The sequence below is a fragment of the Ciona robusta genome, chromosome 1, assembly GCF_009617815.1.
Source record: "Ciona robusta chromosome 1, ASM961781v2".
Taxonomy (NCBI): domain Eukaryota; kingdom Metazoa; phylum Chordata; class Ascidiacea; order Phlebobranchia; family Cionidae; genus Ciona; species Ciona robusta.
The window spans coordinates 8,564,183-8,586,839 of NC_143235.1; the positions used below are offsets into that span (position 1 = coordinate 8,564,183).

Below are 22,657 nucleotides of genomic sequence, written 5' to 3' on the forward strand. Positions count from 1 at the left end.
TTCCAGGCAGATCCGGCAATACCAATTCTTAACGTGAAAATGAAACCTGATATATGTTGTGGACAGCTGTTTATTCTTTAGCATTTTACACATTTACGGTGTCGCTGATACCTCAACCTGCAACAAAACTGAATAACCTTATTATCAACTTTTGAGTTCACCAATCTAGACGTTTAGTCGCTTACAATAAAAACTGTCTTGTATCTGCTGTCTCTCCTTGTCAAAAGTCAAATTCTAAACCACACGGCATAAGATTTCGGCTGGTGAGCCACGTTAAAGTCGCTGGATGCAGAGACGCATCACATACGCCAAAGTTAATTAATGGCATCAGTGGTCGCAAAGCATTCCCGCAGCGCCAACGGACGAACTCAAATGACACGAGCGCCAACCCCATTTTTACGGCTACTGCTAACATAGATTGCGCAATAGAGAGAAGAAGCTGTAATGCCCATGAAGGAAACAAACAACCATGCGTCCTACTTTGTCCGCCTCATTGGCTTGGGTGAACCGAGTTCGACTCACATGGCACTCTAGAATCAGCGACCATCGAATCCGCAGAAACAAGACCTCCCACTACAGAAATCTCATCAATGCACGTGGCCCGCGCGCTTTGAATTACGGAGACATAATGACACTATAGAGGTATCCAGTAGTGAATGGCTAAATTCGAACCGATTTCGGCCGTTTTTCCCGTGCTGCGTGAGCGCTCTTACGCACTAAAAAGAAAGCTACATAACACAATCAATGAAGATGAGAACAGAAAATTAAGACCTATGTTTGTAACGCATTTCTCCAGATATTTAAAGTAGACTGAATCTCAATCTGTACAAATAATAAAAATGTGCACAAAATATTTATACTTTTAAACGGACACAATATAGTCTATGATCAGTTAATGGCAGTCCTTGCTATGAAATGTGTGTGACAGTGTGAGGTCTCAAGAGTTTTACAACACCTATTACACACATTGTATCTTATTGAATATACATGTTGATTAACTGTGGTGAATTTAACTAAGAAATGTAATTTTTTTGAATGGGCACTGATTACTGAATTTTGAATACACATGTGCACAAGTCACAACAAGTGTGTAATGCATTCATATCACAAGAAAATAGATTGGTAATTACGCTTTGTATTAATACACTTGGCATATTGCATTATATTATATATATAACATCAGAAAATCAGTTTATGTTTCATGTTATCCCAATGTGAATATCTCGCAATTTAAAGTGAAAACAAGCACTTATTCTTGCATAGGCAAAACCATTGCACCACTGTGTTTAGGTATAATAGCCAATAGGTAATTATATAAAACAGGTAAGATTATAAGATATATACACAATTACACATCACTATTTTCCATATTCCATTGGAGGAGGGGAAAATTAAAAAGAAATGCGGATCAATTGTGCTGATGTGTTAAAAGGATGTAGCAAGTGATACATAAAATACTTCCATAGGTACAGAAAATGAAGATACCGATATGGCAACTTGAAACTATAATTGCAATCTCTGAAATTTTCCTTGCATCACTGCGGCAACATAGTCTAAATCACAAAATCACTTCAACCTATCTGGTCAATCTCCCACATGACCATTGCTGAGGATACAATATCCTACTCAAGTGATTTAAATATAGATTTTAACCTAAAAATGGTCAAATCTGTGTATTGTGCTATTTTTTTCTGCCTTGGTAACACACACCAGTACCACTGCGCTATTTACTAAATGCCGTGGTAAATTTCATTAAGCGAATTGTTAGCAAAGCCGCATTGTTTTAGATATCCTATTACTGGATGCTGTTTGATATGGGTTTGGCTGATGTAGGCCTATATGATGAGGGGCACTAGTGAAGTAACTTTCCATATTATATAATACAAATTAGCTGATGAAAAGGAATAGGAGGTTGGTAGTTGGGGGTTATTAGTTAGTGGTTATAGGTGTTGGGAGTAATAAGGATTAGCAGTTAGCGGATGGGGTAGGGGGAAATTTTTACCAACGGTGACAGAGGTTAAGTAAATAGGACACACATGGTTTAACACATATTGAGATCTTCATAGATAATAAAACTAAAAAAGACAAATTAAACAATTAGTAGCCAATTTATAGTTAAACTAAACTAATACACCTGGTCTGTATTTTGTAACAAGATTAATTGTATATAGACATGTTACATGTTGACATGTAAAAGTTAAACATAACAATTTTGTTTATCTCCTCGAATTCAAGTATTAATATTAACGTTCACTGATTGAAACATATTGTTCGAAAAGAATTAAACCTATGAACTGTCTAAATATGTAAATAAACGAATTATTTATCCAAAGTTTTGTTTTATATCACAACTTTGTTGACTGGCTATCATATATTGCTTTAAATAAGTTTTAAATGACAAATAGATAAAAACATCTGTGAATAACATGTTCTACATTTAAAACAACCACAGCTTGAATTGAAATAAGTTTTTAGGTATTTACTATGGAACGAAGCAATCACTTATACACACTACACTAAATTTTTACTACGCCTGCCTGCTGTTTGGTGGATTGTAAGCTGATATCCACATAAAGTCACGTGGTTAATTCGGAAACACCGATTACGCGCCGCGCCGTAAAGGTACACGACTACACGGCAAAGGAAACAATGCATAGAGGACATGGACATAATTTGTTCGCATTTAATCTTATGAAGCTATGTTTAGTTCATAAATGCAAAACCAACCAAAAGTATTCTCGTTCGCTCTAGCGGGCAGCAAACTAAAAAAAAAATTTTACCAAAAATGAGGCAATGGTTTAATCTAAAGTATTTAAAAACATAAAATTATTACAAGTTTTGACTTTCTTGTTGCTCTTTTTTGTTGGGATTCACGAAGTTTTAACCTTTTTGTAACTACAAATTTATACAAATGTTCAGCGAAGTGTATCGGGGAATTTCCCTATGACAGTGTCAGGAAAATTTTATAGTAGGAGACGGATATTGCAGGTTAGGGTTTCAGAATGTGTGACTTGAACACTCAAGATATACTGGATGATATAAGGGATGCAACACAGCATGGTGAACAGGATGCGTTGTTTTTTTTGTTGGTGTCAACGCCTGGCGGTGCTCCGAATTCGTTCCACAGCAAAGTAATTCAGCCTTTCCTTAAATGCCGAGGCTGGCAAAAAGTCAATTACAAACAGACAGGTTTCAGGTAATAACAGGTGCTTACTGCTTCCGGCTTATTCATTGGGTGCTAAATTATTCTTTTAGTTTTTACGGTTCTACACTGAACTACTTATTCCAAAAAAGAATAACATTGTTTTTATTATTAGGGCACTTTATTTTCTCCATGTCAAATCTAACAAGAACGCCGACCATGAAAAGCAAGAAGAGGACTGTATTAGGTGCAATTTCAATGTGGCAGAGCATGAATTCAGTCCACCAAAGAAAAGGCAAAGGACACCTAGAAAGCGAAAGTCAACCGACAACGAACCAGAAAAAGTCGACCCTCCTTTTCATGTTTCCTGTCATCAATGTGACTCTGATACACCAACCTGTACAGCAGGAAGGGACAGAACCCAACTGAAAGAAACTGTAAACCGTTATAAGGTACACCATTCTAAAGAGTTCCAAGTGCACATTGTATTGTCTCGCCCAGTTGATTACGAAGAGGACTTTTTAGAGTTTGCTTCTCAGCCTGGGGCTGTAGAAGACTGAGACTCTTTGATATATAGCACCTATTATGTGAATTAAGTAGGTCTATCTTTTAGCAAATCATGATTTAAATCACATGCTTTTAGTAGTTTCAAGGAAATATTGTAGAAACTGAAATAGCATAAAAAGTTGGGTTGTACCTTGTATCATATGTATTGGCAAATTTTGTATAGTTATGCAGGTGAAATATGCTGCGTATGCGTTAATTGCTTTTGTAGTTTAAAGTCACACGACTTACTATAATCAGTACAAGCATAAAATAACCCACATAATAATTCTTTCTTCAATTACAAGTTTATTTAATTTATTCCGCTCTGGTGGGAGTTCACTACCTTTTAAACAGTCATAACATAGGGTTAAAATTTGCTGCATTATAACAATTTACTAAACCAACTCTGATCGTGAGTTAGAAAATTTGTTCCTCGGCAGTGTTGTTATTTTGTGTGGCTGTCTCTCTTTCGTATTTGATTTTGCGTTTCTTTGAAAGTTGTGTGATCCCCACCAGGACTTTGTCTCTGTTAGAAATATCTTGTAGAAACAGTGCAATGTACAAGTTATATACAAAGAAGCTACAGGCTGTACTTGCCGCAATAAAGGAAATCATGGACAATGTTCATTACTTAGTTTAGTTACATCCTGTCCCTTAGTTGTTGCTATGAATTAGAGGATAAACTAACAGTGCATGGTAAAGCAATGTATGTTACTTTGCGTGATGCAAGCGTACTCCATGTAAAGTCACAACTCTAACCTGATGTATCTCTGTTAGTTGCTGACCCATTTTCTGTAATTGGGGGTCGTTCTCTGAAAAAAAAAATGCAGGATATCGGTTAATTGGATCGTCAGGCGTTAACACTTTCACTTCTATATACTTTTTTAATATCTCTGGATTTTTCAACACGATGTGCAGTTCGTCTCCGACACATTTTTCCACGTATACATGAGGTCGACGTGAAGGTGGGACACTAGATGTTTGCGACGATTCCATCTGATTCTATGGTTAATACACACGTTTTATCAACTTACTTTAGTATTTTAATGCAACAAAATGCCTTGCCTTATTTAAGGCGCATTAAAAAATTACAACGTGACTTCTATTTTGTATATGTGAAGTCCACGGCGTGGCATGTCATGGGTTCTGGGAACTAGGCGAGAGTTATTGGACCAAAACCGCTAAGGCGACTTTAAAGTAAAATAGTTGCTGTTGCTGTTTTGATGGATTGCAAAATTCTTTTCTCACCTCTTTTTGCTTTTGTAATTTCTTTGTTTTTTTCATGTACTGCAATATCTCTCCAACCGCAACCAAGCTTGCGATAACCAAGCCACATGCGAGCACACAGAACACGCCCGCGAAATTTTCCAAAGTTAACTCACTGTTTGAACGAGCAAAACAATTGATTGGTAATAAATGCTAAATTTGGCGTGTGTTTCGCGCTTACCTAGAATGACTTCGACTTCCCGAATGATCAATTGGACACTTTCCTATGCTGGTCCACCAACGCTGCTTTAGTCGTGCAATTTCACCACCGTCCTGTAGTTGTAATATCCTGCGCGGAAACTTTTAACATGATGGATATTTAAAAAAAAAAGTTCTAAAAACATGATGAAACCACTTGTTTTAAGTGAACCAAATTAATAAGTGTATTGGTGCTAAGATTTTTTAATCAGCATTCGTGGGACAATTATGGTTCGTTTGCGTCGTTCAGTATGAAATTGTGGGGGAAGATGGCACACTTTTTCACTCTATTTTCTCGTCCCTTTTGATAGTAAACAAAGAACATTCAAAGAATTATAAAACCATAGCCTCACTACTCCCGTATACCGTTGGTAATTGTTTAAATCACGATCAGGATACTTGTATATTGTGTGCCTTATATGTCCCATCTTTTCCCACCCTACTATATATACATCGAAGCGCGAAGTTAGCCAAATACGAGTGAAAAATAAAACTATAATGTTTACCCCATCGACATAACTTCACGGATAGGATTTCCCTGTTCAACTGCAATCCCGTATCCTTTATCATAAATTGAATCAGGTACAGTGGAAAAAGAACACTCCGGATCGGTCAATATGAGATATTCTATTACTGCAACGTCCCACAGGAACGCATAATTTTCTGAAAATAAAACGCAATATTAAATTATTGCTGTATGACACATAACTCAACGCAAAATTCTTGGTGTCTAGAATATCAACATTAAAAAAACAGTACATAGTGTACGGGCACAACTAAAAGCACATCCAAAAAATACACTGAAAAACATAAAATAAGTCATTCATTTAATATTATAAACGGCAGTTTTCAAAAAAGTTGTCTTACGATCTTTCACTCGTTGAATGCCTTGTTTTGGGTCGCTAACCGAGTGTGACGCATTAACGACTTTCCACAGACGTGCATACATCGATGTTAGGTCTTTAGCGTTTGAACCTGACAAAATAAAATACATTTCAAAATAAAAACACTGCGTTAACACAAATATGGCACATATATATACATAACTTATGAATTGCTTTTACGCTAAAACTCAGACGTACAAAAATAAATGTTATACTACAGTCATTTGCACCAGGCCCACAAACAGGAGATCTATTTTACAAGATAACCAATTGTAAATAGCTAGTTCGCCACTCTGGCTTCTCTTTAGCGCATGATTCTTTCGCCTTTTACTAAAGAATTCCGTGGAGGGGAGCATTTCAATGAGTCTTTAACAATTTTTCTTTACCCGATTTCGGTCGGGCTCCTATTTTTAACCATTTTTTTATATGTATCGATTACGAGCTGTAAATGTTAAAAAAACAGAGTTTTACTGGCGTGCCTAAACACATATTAACCCACCTTTTGTGTGTAAAAAGTCAAAAATACTGGTATCAAGGGCAGTTCCGTACACCATGTCATTCTGTTTGGAAAGATCCCGAAACGAGGTGATGTGATTTTCCATTCTTGTTACTGTAAGATGGGCAGCCAAGTTGGCGGTATACGATGATATAATAATAAGAATAAAAAACCACCACACCCCGGTAACTATCTGTGAAGATATTGTCACAAGGTTCATGTCCGTACCTGGAAAGAAGGATTGTTCCCTGTAACTGAGGGGAGAGCAAAGTCAAGGAAGAAAGCTATTATTTAATTCCTCGTTTTATATATATAGTAGTCGGGGAAGATGAGACGCCTTTCATTCATATTTTCTTGTCCCATTTGGTAGTAAACAAAGAAAATTCAAATAAATATAAAATTGCAACTTTATATGATTGGTTGTTATGTGCTAAAGTTGTCCCATCTTCCCCCACCCTTCCGTATAACAGTTTAAATTTTCTGGCAGTTTTATTGTATCCTGATTAAAGTAGCATGGGTTTTCTTTAAGCTTAATTCGTCTGGCTACTGTATATTAATATTGGTTTTCGCGCATATGTATTGTGTATATGCCAGTTTAGGCTATGCAAATTAGAAGACGTATATGGGAAAGTTTTGCACCCTGCGCTGCTTAATCGATCTATAATTGGACGTGTGTAGTTAAAAATGGCCGAAAAATAAATAAAGCCGATTACGTCAGTCATTATACCTTGCTGCACCAGCGAGCTATAGACGAACCAGAAGGTTCCATGAAGAGACGTGTCCTGGAAAGGTGGACCCGGCATTCTCTTCGGTGAAACACGGTTGAGCACGTACAGAAGAATAGATACGAGGAACAACCCCGCCATAATCGAGTACCACACCGTGTTGTCAAAAGGGTTCAAAAAAGCGAACAAATTAGTGACGGCCTGGGATAAAGTACGAAGGTAGATAAACATACACCAGTAGTTCACGGTGTTCCTTACTTTGGGTTTTTTCATAAGAATCCCAACAGCATAATCCATGTAACGCTTGGTGAAATCGACCACTTTCTCCCGCTGTGGTGTGATAGTCATTGCAGCTATTGCGAAATCCGCCTTCTATAGTTGAAAAATGTACATTACGCTAAATACTGATGATTCATGCGTAAGTGCTCCATTTAGCGGAGACAAAAAAAAAACTCGAATAAAAATATCAAAAAAATGTCTAAAATGTGTCCAAAAAATCGTCTTAACTAAAAGGTCGAGAAAATGGGCCGTCAATGTATTAATGATTTTAAAAACTTAGATCGTATTGCATTTATATTAGACTTTGAAATCACTTGTTTGTACAGATATGAACAAATTATTTGGTGAAATTGTACGACTGAGTAGCACTTCAAATTTCGGTCAAATTATTTTAGTATAAATTGAAGTGGTAATATTTTGTACCTTCGAAACTACATCGCCGACCAAGCCATTCCATTTTCCATCTTTGAACGTGCCGTATTTTCTATCAGCAACTTCGTAAATTTCGTATCGGAATCCGATTTTTTCCGAAAGCATGTGAAGCAAGTCGATGGAGAACCCCGAAAACGTCACGTGGCCATCCGAATCTTTCCGAACAAACACGAACGGCTCGTCCTGTAAATCAAACGACCAACATGTTCAATTTATATTAAATTACGACCCAGAATTTAAGCTTATCTTGCTAATGGTATGCATAACAGGAAATCAACTGCTACACTATAAGTAAATGGCTTGCCATGTAATTCGTTCAATAACAAAAATTACAAATAAGTCACGTAGTAATTATTCCAGTGTACAGTATTTTATTTAACACTATCGCAGATATTCTATACCTCTTTGCCGCAGGATGAGTATACTTTAAACTAATAATAAATTATACAGCATGACCTGTGCGTCTATACCTATGTGTGATAACCCTTGAGCAAATGCAAAGTGATGAAACAGAACACCCATGCTGCAACGAAATGTCGTTGCCCCGACCCGTAAACACAAATATGTTACATTCATTCATTCCTATACCTCCAGCGTTGCGACTTTAAAAGTCGTATTCAACCATCGCTTGCCAAACTCGTATAACAACGTATCAGAGTTCTCGTCATCAAACAAGGCGTGTTTTTCTTTTCCTAGTTCGTGCGTATTGAATGTGTCAGTGGTAGCGTAGTCGGGATTTGAACCCTGGTTGTCAAACTTTATACGGTCCTCTTTCGCTTTTAACGACTCGCATTGAATCTGTAGGAAATATTGGTAGTTTCACACGAGTGTAAAACTGGACTCAAAATATTATATATGCAAAGAATAAATTGATATTGCAAAGATATATACATTTTTACAGCGCAGTGGTTCTAAACTAAACCGATGATACCTATCACTTATGGTATATGAAAGTACAATGAAATAAAATTACCAGGAAATAAAAGGGCATCATTTTTTGCCTCACTGTGTTTGAACACAAATAACTATCTTCAAGATAAAACATGAAGTAAGCATTTATGGTGGGTGAATTTTATTTTTTTTAAACCATACCAAGTAGATTATCTCCGACATTTATAGGTCGCAAGAAACTCCGTTCTCGCACATCGCTACCGATTAGTCAGACGGCGGCACCTTAAGAACGTTCGTAAATGAACAAGCAGTGTCGAACAGGCCACTCGAGTCAACTTATAACACAATTACTCGCAATTTACATGGCTGAGATTTTGACTACCTGCCCGCTAGAGAGTTCGATGCATTATTCATGGAGTGATACAGCTGTAAAACTATAGCACGTACCTGCCCTTCTTCCGTTACGTCACATCCGTCTAGTTCCAACGAAACATTAGAAGACATCGAGTTCTGATGCGAGATGTAATAAGGACTGTTACCCCCACTGACTGACCATTCTCCGTCTACATTTTCTGCATTTTTAATGAATAACTTTTGAATTGGTTATTTGTACATTTAAGTAAGCTTTTAGTATATGGTCCACAGCACTCAAAACGTTGACTGCAGTTTGGATTAAGCTGTCATTCCTTATGATATATAATTCTTATAGAAGGCGTCGTCTAATTACCTTTCTGTCCAAAGATGGAGGCACGTATTGAATTTGCCAGCCACAAATTAGACTCTAGTTCCACCACCGCCAGTTTTGAGCAAGTAATGTTGGCAGCATGTGCCGTTAAATCCATTCCAAGAGTCCCGGCGCGAACGAAGGAAATATAGATCGAAGCGAACACACTTCCAACTTTGGACAGTAACGTCTTAAGAAACAAGATTATGACGTTAAGAGATTCGCGACCCCATCGATCACAAAACCAGTGGATGAGACATCTTGTACGATCTGGGCTTTCCTAAAGCACGCGGAGGCCTTTACATTGTACTATACAATTAATTACGCACTAACGTATCCGAAAACAGAATAGGCACAAGATGTTTTCCGGGCACAATTTGGAAGCTCGTCAAGGTTAAATTAACAGAGTTTTATCGATTGAATAAATATCAGGACCATCCAGATGCTGTTGAGTTGGATTGGAACGCGAGGCAGCCGACAACACAGTCAACTGTTTCTAAAGTTTCAAATATTTCATACCTGAAGCAAAACATCCTCATTCACTACTGACGGTACAGTTCGATCATCAGACGCTGTGATGACGGTCACACCATCACGGAAGAGCAGACTCTCGGTGAAGTAACTGGTTTTCCAGCCCTGGTATACAGAAAATATTTTACTTGAATGAATGAATGTAACTTACTTTTTCCTCGCGTGCTGGCCGGAAAACGACAGTCGTTATGACACGGACTTAACAGCACCTCGTGCCAGCTTTCTAGTTACCGTGTATGTTACTTTGTAGGTGCTTCCGCAAAAAACTCTTCAATAATTCTGTAATAACTAATGCTACTACCAAAGGCGATAATAATCATGATAGTAGAAGTCGAAATCTCTTTCTTATCCAGAGATATTCCGTAAATACCGCCTACTATACTTTTTAAGAACCTATACAGTGTTAAATTCTTAAGATACATACTAACGGAAACTGAAAGTTTGGATGTATAGAGATGTTTAAACGTGATTTAAAAGTAGGCTACCTCCAAAGTTTTAAAAAACAAAACAGAAAAAAATCGCTAAAGTGAAAAATATAGTGCATAAAAAATCGTATTTAAAAATAAAATCACTGTAATGTTAACCTTTTTCTAGTTTGTAAACTACTAACAAATTAAAACATAGTTAAGTTAAGTGACACTTTTTCTAATGGAAATCCCATATGTTGTTCCACGAATGCTTTTTTACTCCGGTTTAGTTATGCATCTTTTTAAAAGCCGTTGTTTGAAACTTGGTGGTACCCGTAAATCATATTTGAGCTTTTCTATCATTTCACAAATTTTGATTTTTCTGGTGGAATGCCTTTATATCTATTTATAGTATAGATAAGGTGGTTAACTTCCGTTAACTCCTTAGTGTAACTACTATAACTTACAACGTCAATGATGTAATAGTGCACGTAATAGCTGAACGGCAACTCTGGAATCTGCAACCAAAATATCTCGATTTAACCACTCATCATACGCACGCACTTCGCAAAATGTTATACAATGTATTATTCATCAACAGTATAAATAAAATGGAACGTTCGATCGACAGTTATATATATATATATATGAATGATTTTAGATGTTAGAACCCCGAGCGTAATTTCGTTGGGGCTAAAATAGTGACAAACGACAGACATTGCACATAAGGAAGTCTTACCACATTTAAAACTAATTTCTTGACCGTGTCTTCACTTCCTAATATCAAGAACACTACATCACGTGATAATGGAGCCTGGGCGGTTGCGTCATCATCAAATTCCCAAACTCCTTCCTAATAGATGAAATATGCAAGCTGGGAAATTCAAACGATACTGTTGGTATGTGAAATACCAGCATAATTCTAAATAACATCAGCATGCTTAGTTTGCACATGCAAATAAGAGGTATATTTATTTTGACGTGAGTTACTAATAAACCTTGTTCGCATAGTTTAGAACTTCAATTGGAAACTACATTAATTTGCATTAAACTACTTTTTTAATTGTAACTTGGAGTTAAAATTAAATCAAACCATAGCATAATTGATCATGTCTTGTGCCAGAGATAAAGCGGCCACTGTGGCCACTTCTCCGTTGTCCGTAGCGGGCAGGCGCTGTAGCGTAACCTTCCTCATTCGATTTCCCATCCTGTCTATTACTCTGCTGATCGATCCGATATCTAAAAATGGCCCAGTTCACTTTAGTTTTCAAATTAAGTCATCAAACGGTCAAGAAAGTAAATAAATTGGCCGGAACCGTGTGAGCGGTTGTTATATGAGTCGCTTGTACCATATAGTAGCGAGGGGCAAAACGCTTAGTGGACAGCAATGGTTGTCCAAATTGCAAGCATTACATAAAAGCTAAATCAAAGTTCCAATAAGTTTCCAACAAATGATTTAGACTAGCGACTGAAGATGCCATTTCAGCCAATATATATATGTGTATATATAACTTACACAATACAAATCACTATATAGACTTATTATACGCATTTCGTAACACTTGGTCTTGAATGTTATTTCGTCACAAAAACTGTCCAACTTTATAAGTAGTACTAGATCAGTCTCGGATACATAGAATGTGTTAACGTTAAATGGTATGATTACATTTTCAGTTCTTACCTACGCTCTCATCAAATACAATGATCATTTTCCGCCATAAAGCTGTTTTAAAAAATGAGATAAGAAGACCGTCGTATCCTGCAGAGCCCATGAGTGTGTTGCTGTCAACTTGTGCCAATTGTGTGTCCGTGCTTGTGCCATTTACCCCCGACATCATGTAACTGTATACATACATGATAGATATATAGTATGGTGGGGTAGGATGGGACACTTTTGACCCATTCAGTGGTAAACAAAGAACATTCAAGGAATTATATAACGCATATCTATAAATACTGGCTATTGCATTTCAGTATACTCTACCAGTCTAAAGTATGTTGGCAACACTTTTTCGTATAAACTATAAAGCATTTACCAAAAACATATAAAAATGATGCCTTTTTAAACCAATCAATTAGGAACCACAATAACACAGACAACCAATACTTCATACGTTTACCTTTTGCATGGACCTGGACAATCAAAGTGTTCACGTAGGGAAACTTCAACGACGGGAATTTTCAGTGCAGAAGATAAAAAGTGAAGGGACCTGGTATAGCCGCATCTGGACACTACGACGATGACAGCAGGGGACTTCTCCAAGATTTGGCAGACTAAAAAAAGAATTGCACGTTAGTAACTTCAACTGGATCGCTAATTCTCTCTTTCTAAAACGAGGCTGTTAGGTGTTTTAATGCTTTTTTTAATTATTTGAATTTTCTTGCTTAACCAAACGAACAGCTTGAAATAGTCCCACCTTTTCCTACAACGTCGGAAGCGCTGTTGATATCCACGATTTCAGTTGTAGCTGGAGTGAACTCAGCTCCACTTAAAATGAGGATGTCGTCAGCGAATGTCGCTTTCCATGCTTGCGTGACTGCACTGTTCACTAAATGTGGATCAAGACGTTCATCCGAAAGAATTCCTGTGGAAAATATTTCGATTTCGGATGCATTATATCCAGCTATATACAGTAGAGTGGGGAAAGGTGGGACACCTTTTTATTCTATTTTCTCGTCCCATTTGGTAGTAAACAAAAACACTCAAACAATTATAAAACCGTATCCTCACAACTCCCATAGACCGTTAGTAATTGTTTAAAACACGATCAGTATATTTAGATATTATGTGATAAAGGCGTCCCATCTTCCCCCACTTTACTTTTTTATGGTTAATGTTGTTAACATAGGGCCAAACATAGAATTTTTTGTAATCATCTATTTAAACAATGCATTCGTTATATGTCAGCTTTGTTGAATATTCACATATTAAACTCATACGATCAGTTTTACGTGCTGTGTATGGTACAAAAACTACGAGACACGCCAGGGGACCTGGGATGCAGGCCAGCGTTGGTTCATCACTCTTTCTAGTCTATCGCATCAGAGCTTAAAAATACGTTATCTGTATAACTTCATCCAGGCGCATAGTTTATGGATTAATACTTTATTAACAGTTATGCATTCCCCCCGAGTGCTGTTCGTGATTTGGTTTGCTCATCGAACCGCCATCAACCGTTCGTGGCAATAATTACATAATCCACTGATTTAACGTTCGTAAGTCGGACTGATTAATGGTTGACCACGAGTCCCTGGCGAGTCATTGGATTATGTAATTATCAATGCGTCCACGTGAGGTTAAATTTATCATTATGACTGAAGCCGAAAATTGATTCTTATCTCTAGAGATGACCGGCAAATGCCACCTATTCTAGTTAAACCTACAGTGATAAAATTCATAACCTATTTGCTGCAGTTCTGTAAGTCACTATTTTACATTACCTTTTCCCCCCTCTATTCGACATAAAAAAAAACGTTTTTTGCTCCATTCGACATTTTTTACGTATTCATTAGTACCAAAACAGCGTTGTTAACAGTTAAAATCAGTATATAAAAGCACGTTGGTTGTTATGTGTTTATGGCACCTATCTCATCCCACCGTTACCGTATACGCTTTTTAACCTTTGTGGCAGTACCATTCAAACGTTTACTAATTTTCATTCAGTTATTATAATATGCTACGTAATTGGTTTGGTCGGGGCAAAACAGGTTGCAAAAATGCTGAATGTGATATGCGCTAATTAACGTTCGCATCTGGCACTGACCAATTACGGTACTTTCTGGAACGTAAAAAAGCGAGTAAAATATCTTACCGAATAAATTCATTAGAAATAATACGCTTTTATACCCCGTCTTATAAACATAGTTTTAACCCCACGTTTACAGTTAAGAGTTTTACAAACTTATACAACCTCTGTATTCATATAGGTTTGCTTACCTATAATAGTTGATTGCATGGACAAGCACGAACATACAAACGTAGCAAGCAACCATACCGACACTTGACTAATATACGAAGATATAATCATCTGCATTTTGACGACACTGCTTTATCTACAACTGTTGCGATCCAACTATACGGAGAAACACAATATCATAGATAAAAACCGAAAACGAAGATTGAAAACAATAACAAAAACTGCCTGGAATTTCTACCCCGAGCCGGCTGTAAGCCAAATGCGCGACAAAATTTTCTGATAGAAAAATCAATCTTTTTCTAATGGGTCAATCGCGAAGCTAATGAGCCAGCAGAAGGAGCGGAACGTAACGTAGATTTTAGCATTCCACACTGAACATAAAGCGGCCCACCCTTCCCATATGCCCCGTCAAACTATATAGCAGTATCGTAATGTATACTCTACAGTAAGAACATGCTCACAGAATTTCCATCGTCTAGGCTCCAACAAACCTATATATACCTCACCACACTGACATCGTATATAAAACGCGTCGTTGATTCGATATTCCAATCAAATCGATCGCATTGTGATTCCCGGCTCGTTTTGGACACAAAAAGCTCACCACTGCGAGTACCTTTTTTCTGTAACTTCTCGCCAGCTCTGAGTAAATTCAATTCAGATTTATCCCGTTCATATACGTTACCAGCATAGTAAAGCCAGGTCGTTTCGCTGTGGCAGCTACTCGCACAACTTGTGTATAGGCCTATATCGATTGCTACAAAACACGTATAAACAAACGACTTAAAACGGGTTTTATACACGAGAAGATCAAGATTTGAACCCTTCAAAGGGATGTTCGTACATTAATATTTGCTCATTTATATTTAGATATATAGTGCATTTTATTGGGACATGTTTTTATTCGCTTTTAACGTCCTATAATTTGTAGTAAACAAAGAATAATTACAGAATTACCTAACCGTTTCCTTCAGGACACCAATTGAGCTTAATTATTAAAATAAATATTGAAAATACGATTTTCTTAGTTGGTAAAAACCCGACAAGAAAACATGGATTATATGTCTTAACGATGTATCTATCTTACTCCCATAGTAGCCTACTATGGTGGATTGATACGTTAAAGGCGAGCTCGCCAAAAACTATAGCGAGCCTTTTCCTCGATACCAATTGCCAAACAATTTCACGGTTAGAAAATATGAAATAAACACGTCAGTTGAGTTGGCAAACCTAATTATGTCAACGAGTGCACTTTATACCCAGCATCAAGTGTTGTACCACCACGATTGCGTTGGTGTACGATCACATTTGAAGCACACAATCAATATAATTGCCACTTCTGAATGAGCTTCGTGAAACAAATAAAATAAATTTACAAACTCTACCGTATCATACATAAGTGCCGTTTCAATGGGGAGAGTATATTGCATTAGTTAACAAAATCTTCCCGTTTGTTCTGCGTGGTATTAAGTGACAGGCAATATGTACAAACAGTCGTACAGAAATGGACATACAACAGGGTTAACATGCGATACGACCATTCCGGAATCTGTGTTTAATAAATGTATGTTCATGCAGCAGCGAGGTATGTATATACCTTATGTAGTATAGGGTTAAGGGAGATGAAGCATCTTTACATTTCATGTTTTCGTCCCGTCAGCAAACAAAAACATTCAACGAATTTTAAAACCGAATTGTCAGGACTTTTATAGAGCGTTGTTAATTGTTTAAAACACGATCGAGATTTTAGATCATATGTTCTAAAAGTGTCCAGTCTTCCCCTACCTTACGATATAAACGTTGAATAAGGAAACCTTTAATGACACGACAAACCATTTAAACAAGAACTTGGCGTGTTTAGGACTCACTTGTAAGGTCTTCGTTGGGAAGCGTTTATGTTATATCGCTAAGTTTGTTTAAGTGGGTGAAACATATTCGTTACCTATTTAGTAAAAATAAACAAAAGGGCATACTGACTGTTAACGGCTTAAATTTTTGTGAGCACGTATAGGTACGGAGGACCAGCGTTAACTCTAAAAAAAATATTTTTTCTATTCTGTAAATCGTGTTTTGTTTTAACGGTTTACGGAAACACATTTTTTGCAGCTCGATCGTTAACGACCACCTATAGCGAAAGGGTCGATTTTCTACCGGATCCATCACTCCCGCGAACGGCGGGGGATTGGAGCGACAGTGATGGCGACACACCTCGAAAGTTTGTGCTGACGAAAAGAGGTGAGCAAGATGACGTAGGAGGGTGCGGGGGCAGCATCGGGGGCGAAATGTCAACACTTAGAATCTTAACAGAAGACAGTGACAACACTGAACGCGTGCCGAGCGCGACCAGCACTAATGAGAATCAAGACCCGGGAGATAATGATGACAGAACCAATAACGATATTCGGCATTTAATACGAGAAATCCGCATCGAATCGCTTAGCGCGAACAAAGGATCCGCGACGAACAATGGTAGACGGCTGTACAAGAGGAGGGAAGACAATGGTAAGGTGACACGGTCTGTACATGGAGACAAGGGCTCGGACTCGGAAACATGTTGCTCAAAACACGGGCACAGATTGTCAGGACAAGAGTCGTTTCAGGTACTGGCAACAAGTAAAGTATTCGGCTTTCCCAGCAGATCTGAAGGAAAAGAAATTTGGCATCAGCGGCGCTCAGCTACGACGGATCTGCAATCGAGCTCGTTCACGAATAAAAGCGAGAGCGATCGTGACGCAAAATCAACAACGGAATTTATTTACGATCTGAGTTGCTTCAAAAATAGACCGCGAGACGCGCAGACTAGCAGTGTAAAGGGCAGCGCACTTGGAAGACAGCAGCCTGTCATAACAAGCCCTCGAGACGAAAGCGAAGAATGTTATGAAAAGGCGGTTCGTATTGAAACCATTCAAACTCCACCGCAGCGCAAACAGTCTTCTGAAGACACGGCCCCCGAATCCGAGTTCAAGTGCACCGGCGCAAATTTAAACGAAGACGTTGATCTTTATGCGATAGTCTGCAACAAAGAGGACAAAGACGTGAAGACGCAGGAATTGCTACTGACGATAAGACCGATTTCGAATCATTCAAGAGGCGGGCAAGAACGACCGTTCTCAGGCCGAAGCCTTACGGGTAAGTTTGTGCTTCTTACAGACCTGGACGACTCAACTGAAGAGACAGTTGACACGCTCAATTCATTAGAAGAGAAAACACAAGTAGACTCAGCTGCATTTAACGAAGCACAACACCATCGGAAAATGACAACTATCACTCGCGAACACGAATCACAAACAAAACAAGGCGCAGATGATGGTCACGTGCACCGTCAGAAAGCACAATCTGAAAACTGTTTAAGCGATTCTTTAAAGTCTCCAACCGAAGGCAGTTTAGAATTCTTAGGAAAGTTTCGTCACCCGTCCCTTTCTCAGCAAGTTCCTCTTCGTGAAGTTTTCGCTAAAACTTACGAGGGAACTAGCAGTGAAGTGAGCGCTACCGACATAGACGATAAACAGATCATACCACAAGCAGTTTACACACAAGAGTCAGCTACGTCGTTAAACCCAATTGATGACTGCATAGGAATGGAGAGACACACCACTTACAGCTTCGGTGATGGGGAAGACTTGATTGGATTTCCTTCTCCTCCTCCGAGTGCGTTAAAAAAAAGAGGGAGTGTCGGAAGCGCAGGGAAAAAGCAACGAGGTATAAGATTAAAAAGACTCAAATCATATATATTTTAAAACAAATTGGTATATTGAATCCGGTTAATTTTTGTATTGTATTTACAAGTTTAATATTTTTTACTTTGATTTTAATTTAATCTGCTTTTTTTTAGGTAATTCACAGAGATATTTTGTAGACCGAGACCGTTGTTTATTGCATAAAACGCGATCAGAATATTTGAATATTATGTGCTAAAGGTGCCCCGTCTTCCCCCATCCACTATAGGCTATTTTAAAAGTTCTACCTGGCATAATAATATTAAATTGCGAAAGTATTTTCTATGATAAGTCATCGTGAATAAAAGAATAACCAGGCAAGCTTTATTTAAAATTTCCACTTTTTTATCCGTTTTAAAAATACAAAAACACACGGTCAATACAATTGCTTAAAAACAATGGAGTGTGTAAACAGTTTCGCTTGTTTTAATTTACAACCTGGAAAGCTTTTCGACTGCCTACTACCTACTCGTCTAACACACACTTAATGAAAACTTCAGTACAACAACATATAGCATTTTAACAGTTTAAGTTTCGACATCAAACAAAAATAAAAAAATTCAAAATTGTCCTGCCGTAAATCGAATACCTGTTCTATTTTCTAGTTAAGTTCGACCTGGACCTCGAAATACATGTGGTACCTCGAGAATCAACACGCACAACGCCGACAGAGAGATCTTATGAATTACAAGGAGTAGATTCTACAGACTCCTCGCATGGATACCTCGAAACGTCAACATCAGTTGATAATCCAACTGATGGATTCGACGACGACCTGGAAAATCTGGGATTGGAACTAACTAATCCGTTTGGAAGGGTACGTTATAAAAAAAACAACTTTAGCAAGAATAACTGTTACATCTGTGCCATCTTAGGATGACTATATAAACAGCACCGGCAGTGGCGTACCTTGTTTATGTTTTAAAAACAGCATGTGTATTTCTCAAACACTATTTGGTCCCAACAAAAGTAGTAGTCTAAACAGCGAAGCAATAAAGGTAACAATGATAGAACGCAAGGAGTCGACCCCATATATATTCGTGGTTACAGACTACAGTTAACGTATATAGAAAATTAGCAAAAGTGTAAAATCTACAGAAGGTGCCATAAACCACGGCGCATATTCACTCAACGACGCAAACAATTAACTTGCCTACTTATTTGAGTGGTTTAAATACACATACGCAACCCGTGAACTAGCGTTGGATTATGACATAGAAGTGAAGCGGGTTATCTTGTAGCCTATATTTTTTTAAAGTTTTAATTCTTTCGTTTGCTCAGATGTCGGTTCGAAGTTCGGTCACACCGTTTCGAGTAATAACAAGCAGGCCTGATACTGCGTCCACTGCAGACGACAAACCTAAAACACTAAAAACTACAGGTGCACGAACAGGAAGAAGAGATTCCTTTGATATTTTACAGGTGGTGTATATAAGCATCCGTTTGTTTTACATATGCTCGTAATGGTTCGCTTATGGCGTTTTAGGGGGTTCATATGTGGCTAACATAAAACCTTGCCTCTTACCAACAGATGTATACTTACACATCATGTAGCACGATCTGAAAACGAAATGTATGTTTGAATATATGAAAAAACATTTCATTTGTTTAGATGCAGCAGTTTTTGAAACAGCAGTCAAGAGAAAGGGCCAATCCAGGAACTGCATCAAGCCATGGAACGCAAAAAACTTCAGTTCAAACACTCAGGTCGATGGAAGGGGGTTCAACGAACTCTTTTCCAGCGCGTCCTGTCAGAACTCATCTGAAAAACCCTGATCAATATAACCAGGAAAGGTTCATGCCTCGGTACTCACATGTTCAATTACAGAGACAGTACGAGGATTGGCGAGAGCGTAAACAAAGGCGCCACCGTGCGGTTGCCCGGCAAAATGCCCTGGATCGGACACACGCCGACTGTGGCCATAAACCATCAACTGTCGACGAAACTGATACGGACTCGAGTGTTCTGCCGAAGCCTCAACCGCATTTAATAAGCTCACCTAACCAGCGAATCATGTCGGCAGAAACAAGTCCTTTTTACCGAAGGTTAACCACTGAAAGCGAACCAGCCTTGCTCAGGAACACAAAAGCGGCACAATTTCCTAACCCACATGACGGCCTCCCATTCTCGCATGAACTTACAGGTGGCGAGGGGTTTCGGGGAGGAGCGGTTAGACCAAAAACCAGCGAATCTTCCAACACAAGACGACACCTATGGCGCACCCAACAACCGCGATCGAGAGAAACCTTACTTGAAGCAAGTCCTAACATTGCCGAACGACGGAAGGACCAAAACAGAGGGGGTAACTGTACCTTTAACAAATTCCCTATATTGTATATATGTTTTGACAATGTTATATTAGTACATACGGTTTAAAATAATCGTAAGTGACTTGTATTTACGTTACTTACGTTTCAGTCGTTAACGTCGATAAGTTAAACGGGCGGTTCAATTTTGCAAGACTTTCGGCAGGAGCTCGCAGTGCGCTGAAAGATGCCCACCGAGCCTATGTTAACAGCGTGAACGAAGCTAAAACGAACAAAGCGCTTTCTGATTATGGAAATGAAGTCACAAGCTCCGTAAATCGGGTCTCCGGTAAAGTCTACCAGGAACGCGACTCGCACAATGAAAGAATTTATTTGGACAGTCGTTCCTCATTGCCAACCACGTTACCTAGCCACGCCCCCGTGCGGCGAGGTGATAACAATGTTGAGGGCGCTTGGAGGCGACAGAGAGCAACGAAGCAACAGGTAAAGATTTTAAGTAAATGATAGTATACTTTTAATGGTATTCTACACCTTCTAGGGGTTAACAGGACAACGGGATTCAAAAAGCATTATGCCAAATCTAATTCAAAGTCAAACGAACCAAACTTTTTCACGACATTCGGCCGTCACCGTCAACTCTCTCGGTAAAAACAGGGATTTAAGTAATTTAGGCAACACGCTTACTCAAATTTAATTGATTACAGGGTTAACTGCGTACACACCTATAAATGCAAACGCGCCAGAAAAAGCTAAGGAAAGTAGAACTGCAAAAAGTAAGCAAAAACCATTCTCGACGTCTGATGTCTTAGGATGTTTCAAAACCTACACATAAACTCGTTTTCTTCTCATAGTGCCGAGGATAGAAAGATCGGTAGCGGAGAGAGTACGCAGGACGGGGGTTCATCGCGAAAGCCGGAACTCCGTAAACTCACCAGCAGCAGGTTCAAGACTTCTTATTTCGTTTAACAACTTGGCACCAAGCAAGTACAAGAAGCGAAATATTTCAGGCGAAGGAAACGCGGGTCTGATCGTCACCCCTCGGCTCTTTGCTTAAATATAGATATTATGAAGAAGGTCGACCAATAATGCTTGAAAGTTTTACCGTGTACAATCACACTGAAGATGTTTGTCTCTTATGTAATGTTATTTTAACTGTCCTATCATTATAGGCAGTTGGTGTTGGGTATATAAGGTGTTGCGTATATATATGGTGATTGTACATACGGTTGTTCGTGGTTTGAGTTCTAGTTAGTGTGAACGGGCTTCCGATGCAATAAAGAGTCAGTTTGGCACCAACCTGATCAAACACATGCCATGTCGGGAAATATCAGATGTCCCTGTAAAGAAGGGTTGTTCAACACATTCATTACTTCCTGAGAAAGTTGTTACCACGCACATTTAAAACTTAATCTAAATTTAAAACTTAAGCACAACACTAACGCCCTATTGTTTTGGCGTATAGCCATACGGCGAAATAGGCTTTCTAGCGTTTATTTAGTCACCTGTCACAGTTTAACCAGTAGAATTAATCAAGTTCAGGAGAAGCAGAGGTGTTGCGTTACCGCTGCTTGTGAGCTGTTGCGTTTGAAGGCGATAAGCAGTTTAGAATCAAATTTCGTGGCAGAACGCCCGAAACTTTCTGCAAGATTGAAACCTCTGCTGTTTCCATATTTCAGAGGAACAACAGTGTAAACCGCAAGATTGCGGCAGCAACGCTGATGGTCCATTAAGCTCTTGTCCGGGCTATCTGCTCTCGAATCGGGTGGTATACAGAAGTTAAAAATTCCACTTTAAACAATCAACGGATACCACCAAACCGCATCGTGTGCTCTTTAGTTCTTCGGTCGAATGTAAATTTTGTTTTATAAGTAACGAATTCGTTGACTTGGATTGGAAAACAACGAGTCGCTGCTGCATAAGATAGCACTCAAAAAGCCACAAGTTTGCTTAGTGTCAGCCGTTAAGGAAATGTGTGGGTCTCACCTGACCGCAGATCTTCTTTCAGGATGCTGTTCACGGTCAACAAGCAAAGGATTTTGCAAAGAGGTGACAAACAAGAATACGATTCTGCACAGCTTTAAGTCGAGTCGGTCGATTTGAGCCTTAACGGACGTCAGCTTAGGCGCACAAAGCGCGCGCTCTCCGAGAATAACGAACTTCCGTGCCCCTGGTCAATTTTATTCTTAAGGAATTGATTCATGGAGAGTTTTACAAGTTGATGATGGATTAGTAGGA

General features: G+C 38.6%; 3 protein-coding genes and 1 non-coding gene across 6 annotated transcripts; 3 read left to right on the plus strand and 1 right to left on the minus strand.

The window, feature by feature from the left end:
- Window positions 1-2,904: 2,904 nt before the first annotated feature.
- LOC149742723 (uncharacterized) lies at window positions 2,905-4,315 on the plus strand. Its single transcript, XM_089890042.1, has 2 exons — window positions 2,905-3,196; window positions 3,318-4,315. Exons 1-2 carry the CDS (start codon window positions 3,003-3,005, stop codon window positions 3,700-3,702), a joined length of 579 nt encoding a protein of 192 aa, XP_089746168.1. The 5' UTR covers window positions 2,905-3,002; the 3' UTR covers window positions 3,703-4,315.
- Window positions 3,975-15,095, minus strand: LOC149742724 (glutamate receptor ionotropic, delta-2-like). 2 transcript variants are annotated; one of them, XM_089890009.1, is made up of 22 exons: window positions 14,459-15,095; window positions 12,939-13,106; window positions 12,642-12,795; window positions 12,203-12,363; window positions 11,615-11,760; window positions 11,261-11,374; window positions 10,989-11,039; window positions 10,103-10,219; window positions 9,587-9,773; window positions 9,307-9,431; window positions 8,557-8,766; window positions 7,960-8,151; window positions 7,516-7,629; window positions 7,260-7,458; window positions 6,536-6,760; window positions 6,020-6,127; window positions 5,659-5,815; window positions 5,136-5,243; window positions 4,937-5,069; window positions 4,569-4,690; window positions 4,448-4,500; window positions 3,975-4,214 (listed from the first exon to the last, which is right to left on the minus strand). In XM_089890009.1, exons 1-22 carry the CDS (start codon window positions 14,553-14,555, stop codon window positions 4,084-4,086), a joined length of 3,072 nt encoding a protein of 1,023 aa, XP_089746135.1. In that variant the 5' UTR covers window positions 14,556-15,095; the 3' UTR covers window positions 3,975-4,083. The 2 variants fall into 2 exon arrangements, with proteins under 2 accessions (XP_089746135.1, XP_089746126.1); XM_089890000.1 differs by having other exon boundaries at window positions 9,587-9,863.
- LOC149742725 (U5 spliceosomal RNA) lies at window positions 6,325-6,439 on the plus strand. The gene has a single exon (XR_016387396.1). It is a non-coding gene; the product is annotated as a U5 spliceosomal RNA (small nuclear RNA).
- Window positions 15,096-15,278: 183 nt separating the features above from the next.
- Window positions 15,279-21,718, plus strand: LOC149742726 (uncharacterized). 2 transcript variants are annotated; one of them, XM_089889989.1, is made up of 10 exons: window positions 15,279-16,023; window positions 16,545-16,673; window positions 16,746-18,137; window positions 18,760-18,971; window positions 19,436-19,576; window positions 19,767-20,457; window positions 20,574-20,905; window positions 20,961-21,066; window positions 21,127-21,195; window positions 21,274-21,718. In XM_089889989.1, the coding sequence occupies exons 1-10, from the start codon at window positions 15,921-15,923 to the stop codon at window positions 21,474-21,476; spliced, it is 3,378 nt and encodes a 1,125-aa protein (XP_089746115.1). In that variant the 5' UTR covers window positions 15,279-15,920; the 3' UTR covers window positions 21,477-21,718. The 2 variants fall into 2 exon arrangements, with proteins under 2 accessions (XP_089746115.1, XP_089746108.1); XM_089889982.1 differs by having other exon boundaries at window positions 16,545-18,137.
- The last annotated feature ends 939 nt before the right edge of the window (window positions 21,719-22,657 follow it).

Excerpts from the sequence above, each read along its gene's own strand:
- LOC149742723 (XM_089890042.1), top strand. The coding sequence starts at position 3,003 with ATGTGTGACTTGAACACTCAAGATATACTGGATGATATAAGGGATGCA. Across the intron at positions 3,197-3,317 it reads TACAAACAGACAGGTTTCAG|GGCACTTTATTTTCTCCATG; the intron begins GTAATAACAGGT and ends TTTTATTATTAG.
- LOC149742724 (XM_089890000.1), bottom strand. The coding sequence starts at position 14,555 with ATGCAGATGATTATATCTTCGTATATTAGTCAAGTGTCGGTATGGTTG. Across the intron at positions 9,432-9,586 it reads CTCCATCTTTGGACAGAAAG|AAAATGTAGACGGAGAATGG; the intron begins GTAATTAGACGA and ends TTAAAAATGCAG. Across the intron at positions 5,070-5,135 it reads GGAAGTCGAAGTCATTCTAG|TGAGTTAACTTTGGAAAATT; the intron begins GTAAGCGCGAAA and ends TCGTTCAAACAG.
- LOC149742726 (XM_089889982.1), top strand. The coding sequence starts at position 15,921 with ATGTACAAACAGTCGTACAGAAATGGACATACAACAGGGTTAACATGC. Across the intron at positions 18,972-19,435 it reads TAACTAATCCGTTTGGAAGG|ATGTCGGTTCGAAGTTCGGT; the intron begins GTACGTTATAAA and ends TCGTTTGCTCAG. Across the intron at positions 20,906-20,960 it reads AGAGAGCAACGAAGCAACAG|GGGTTAACAGGACAACGGGA; the intron begins GTAAAGATTTTA and ends TACACCTTCTAG.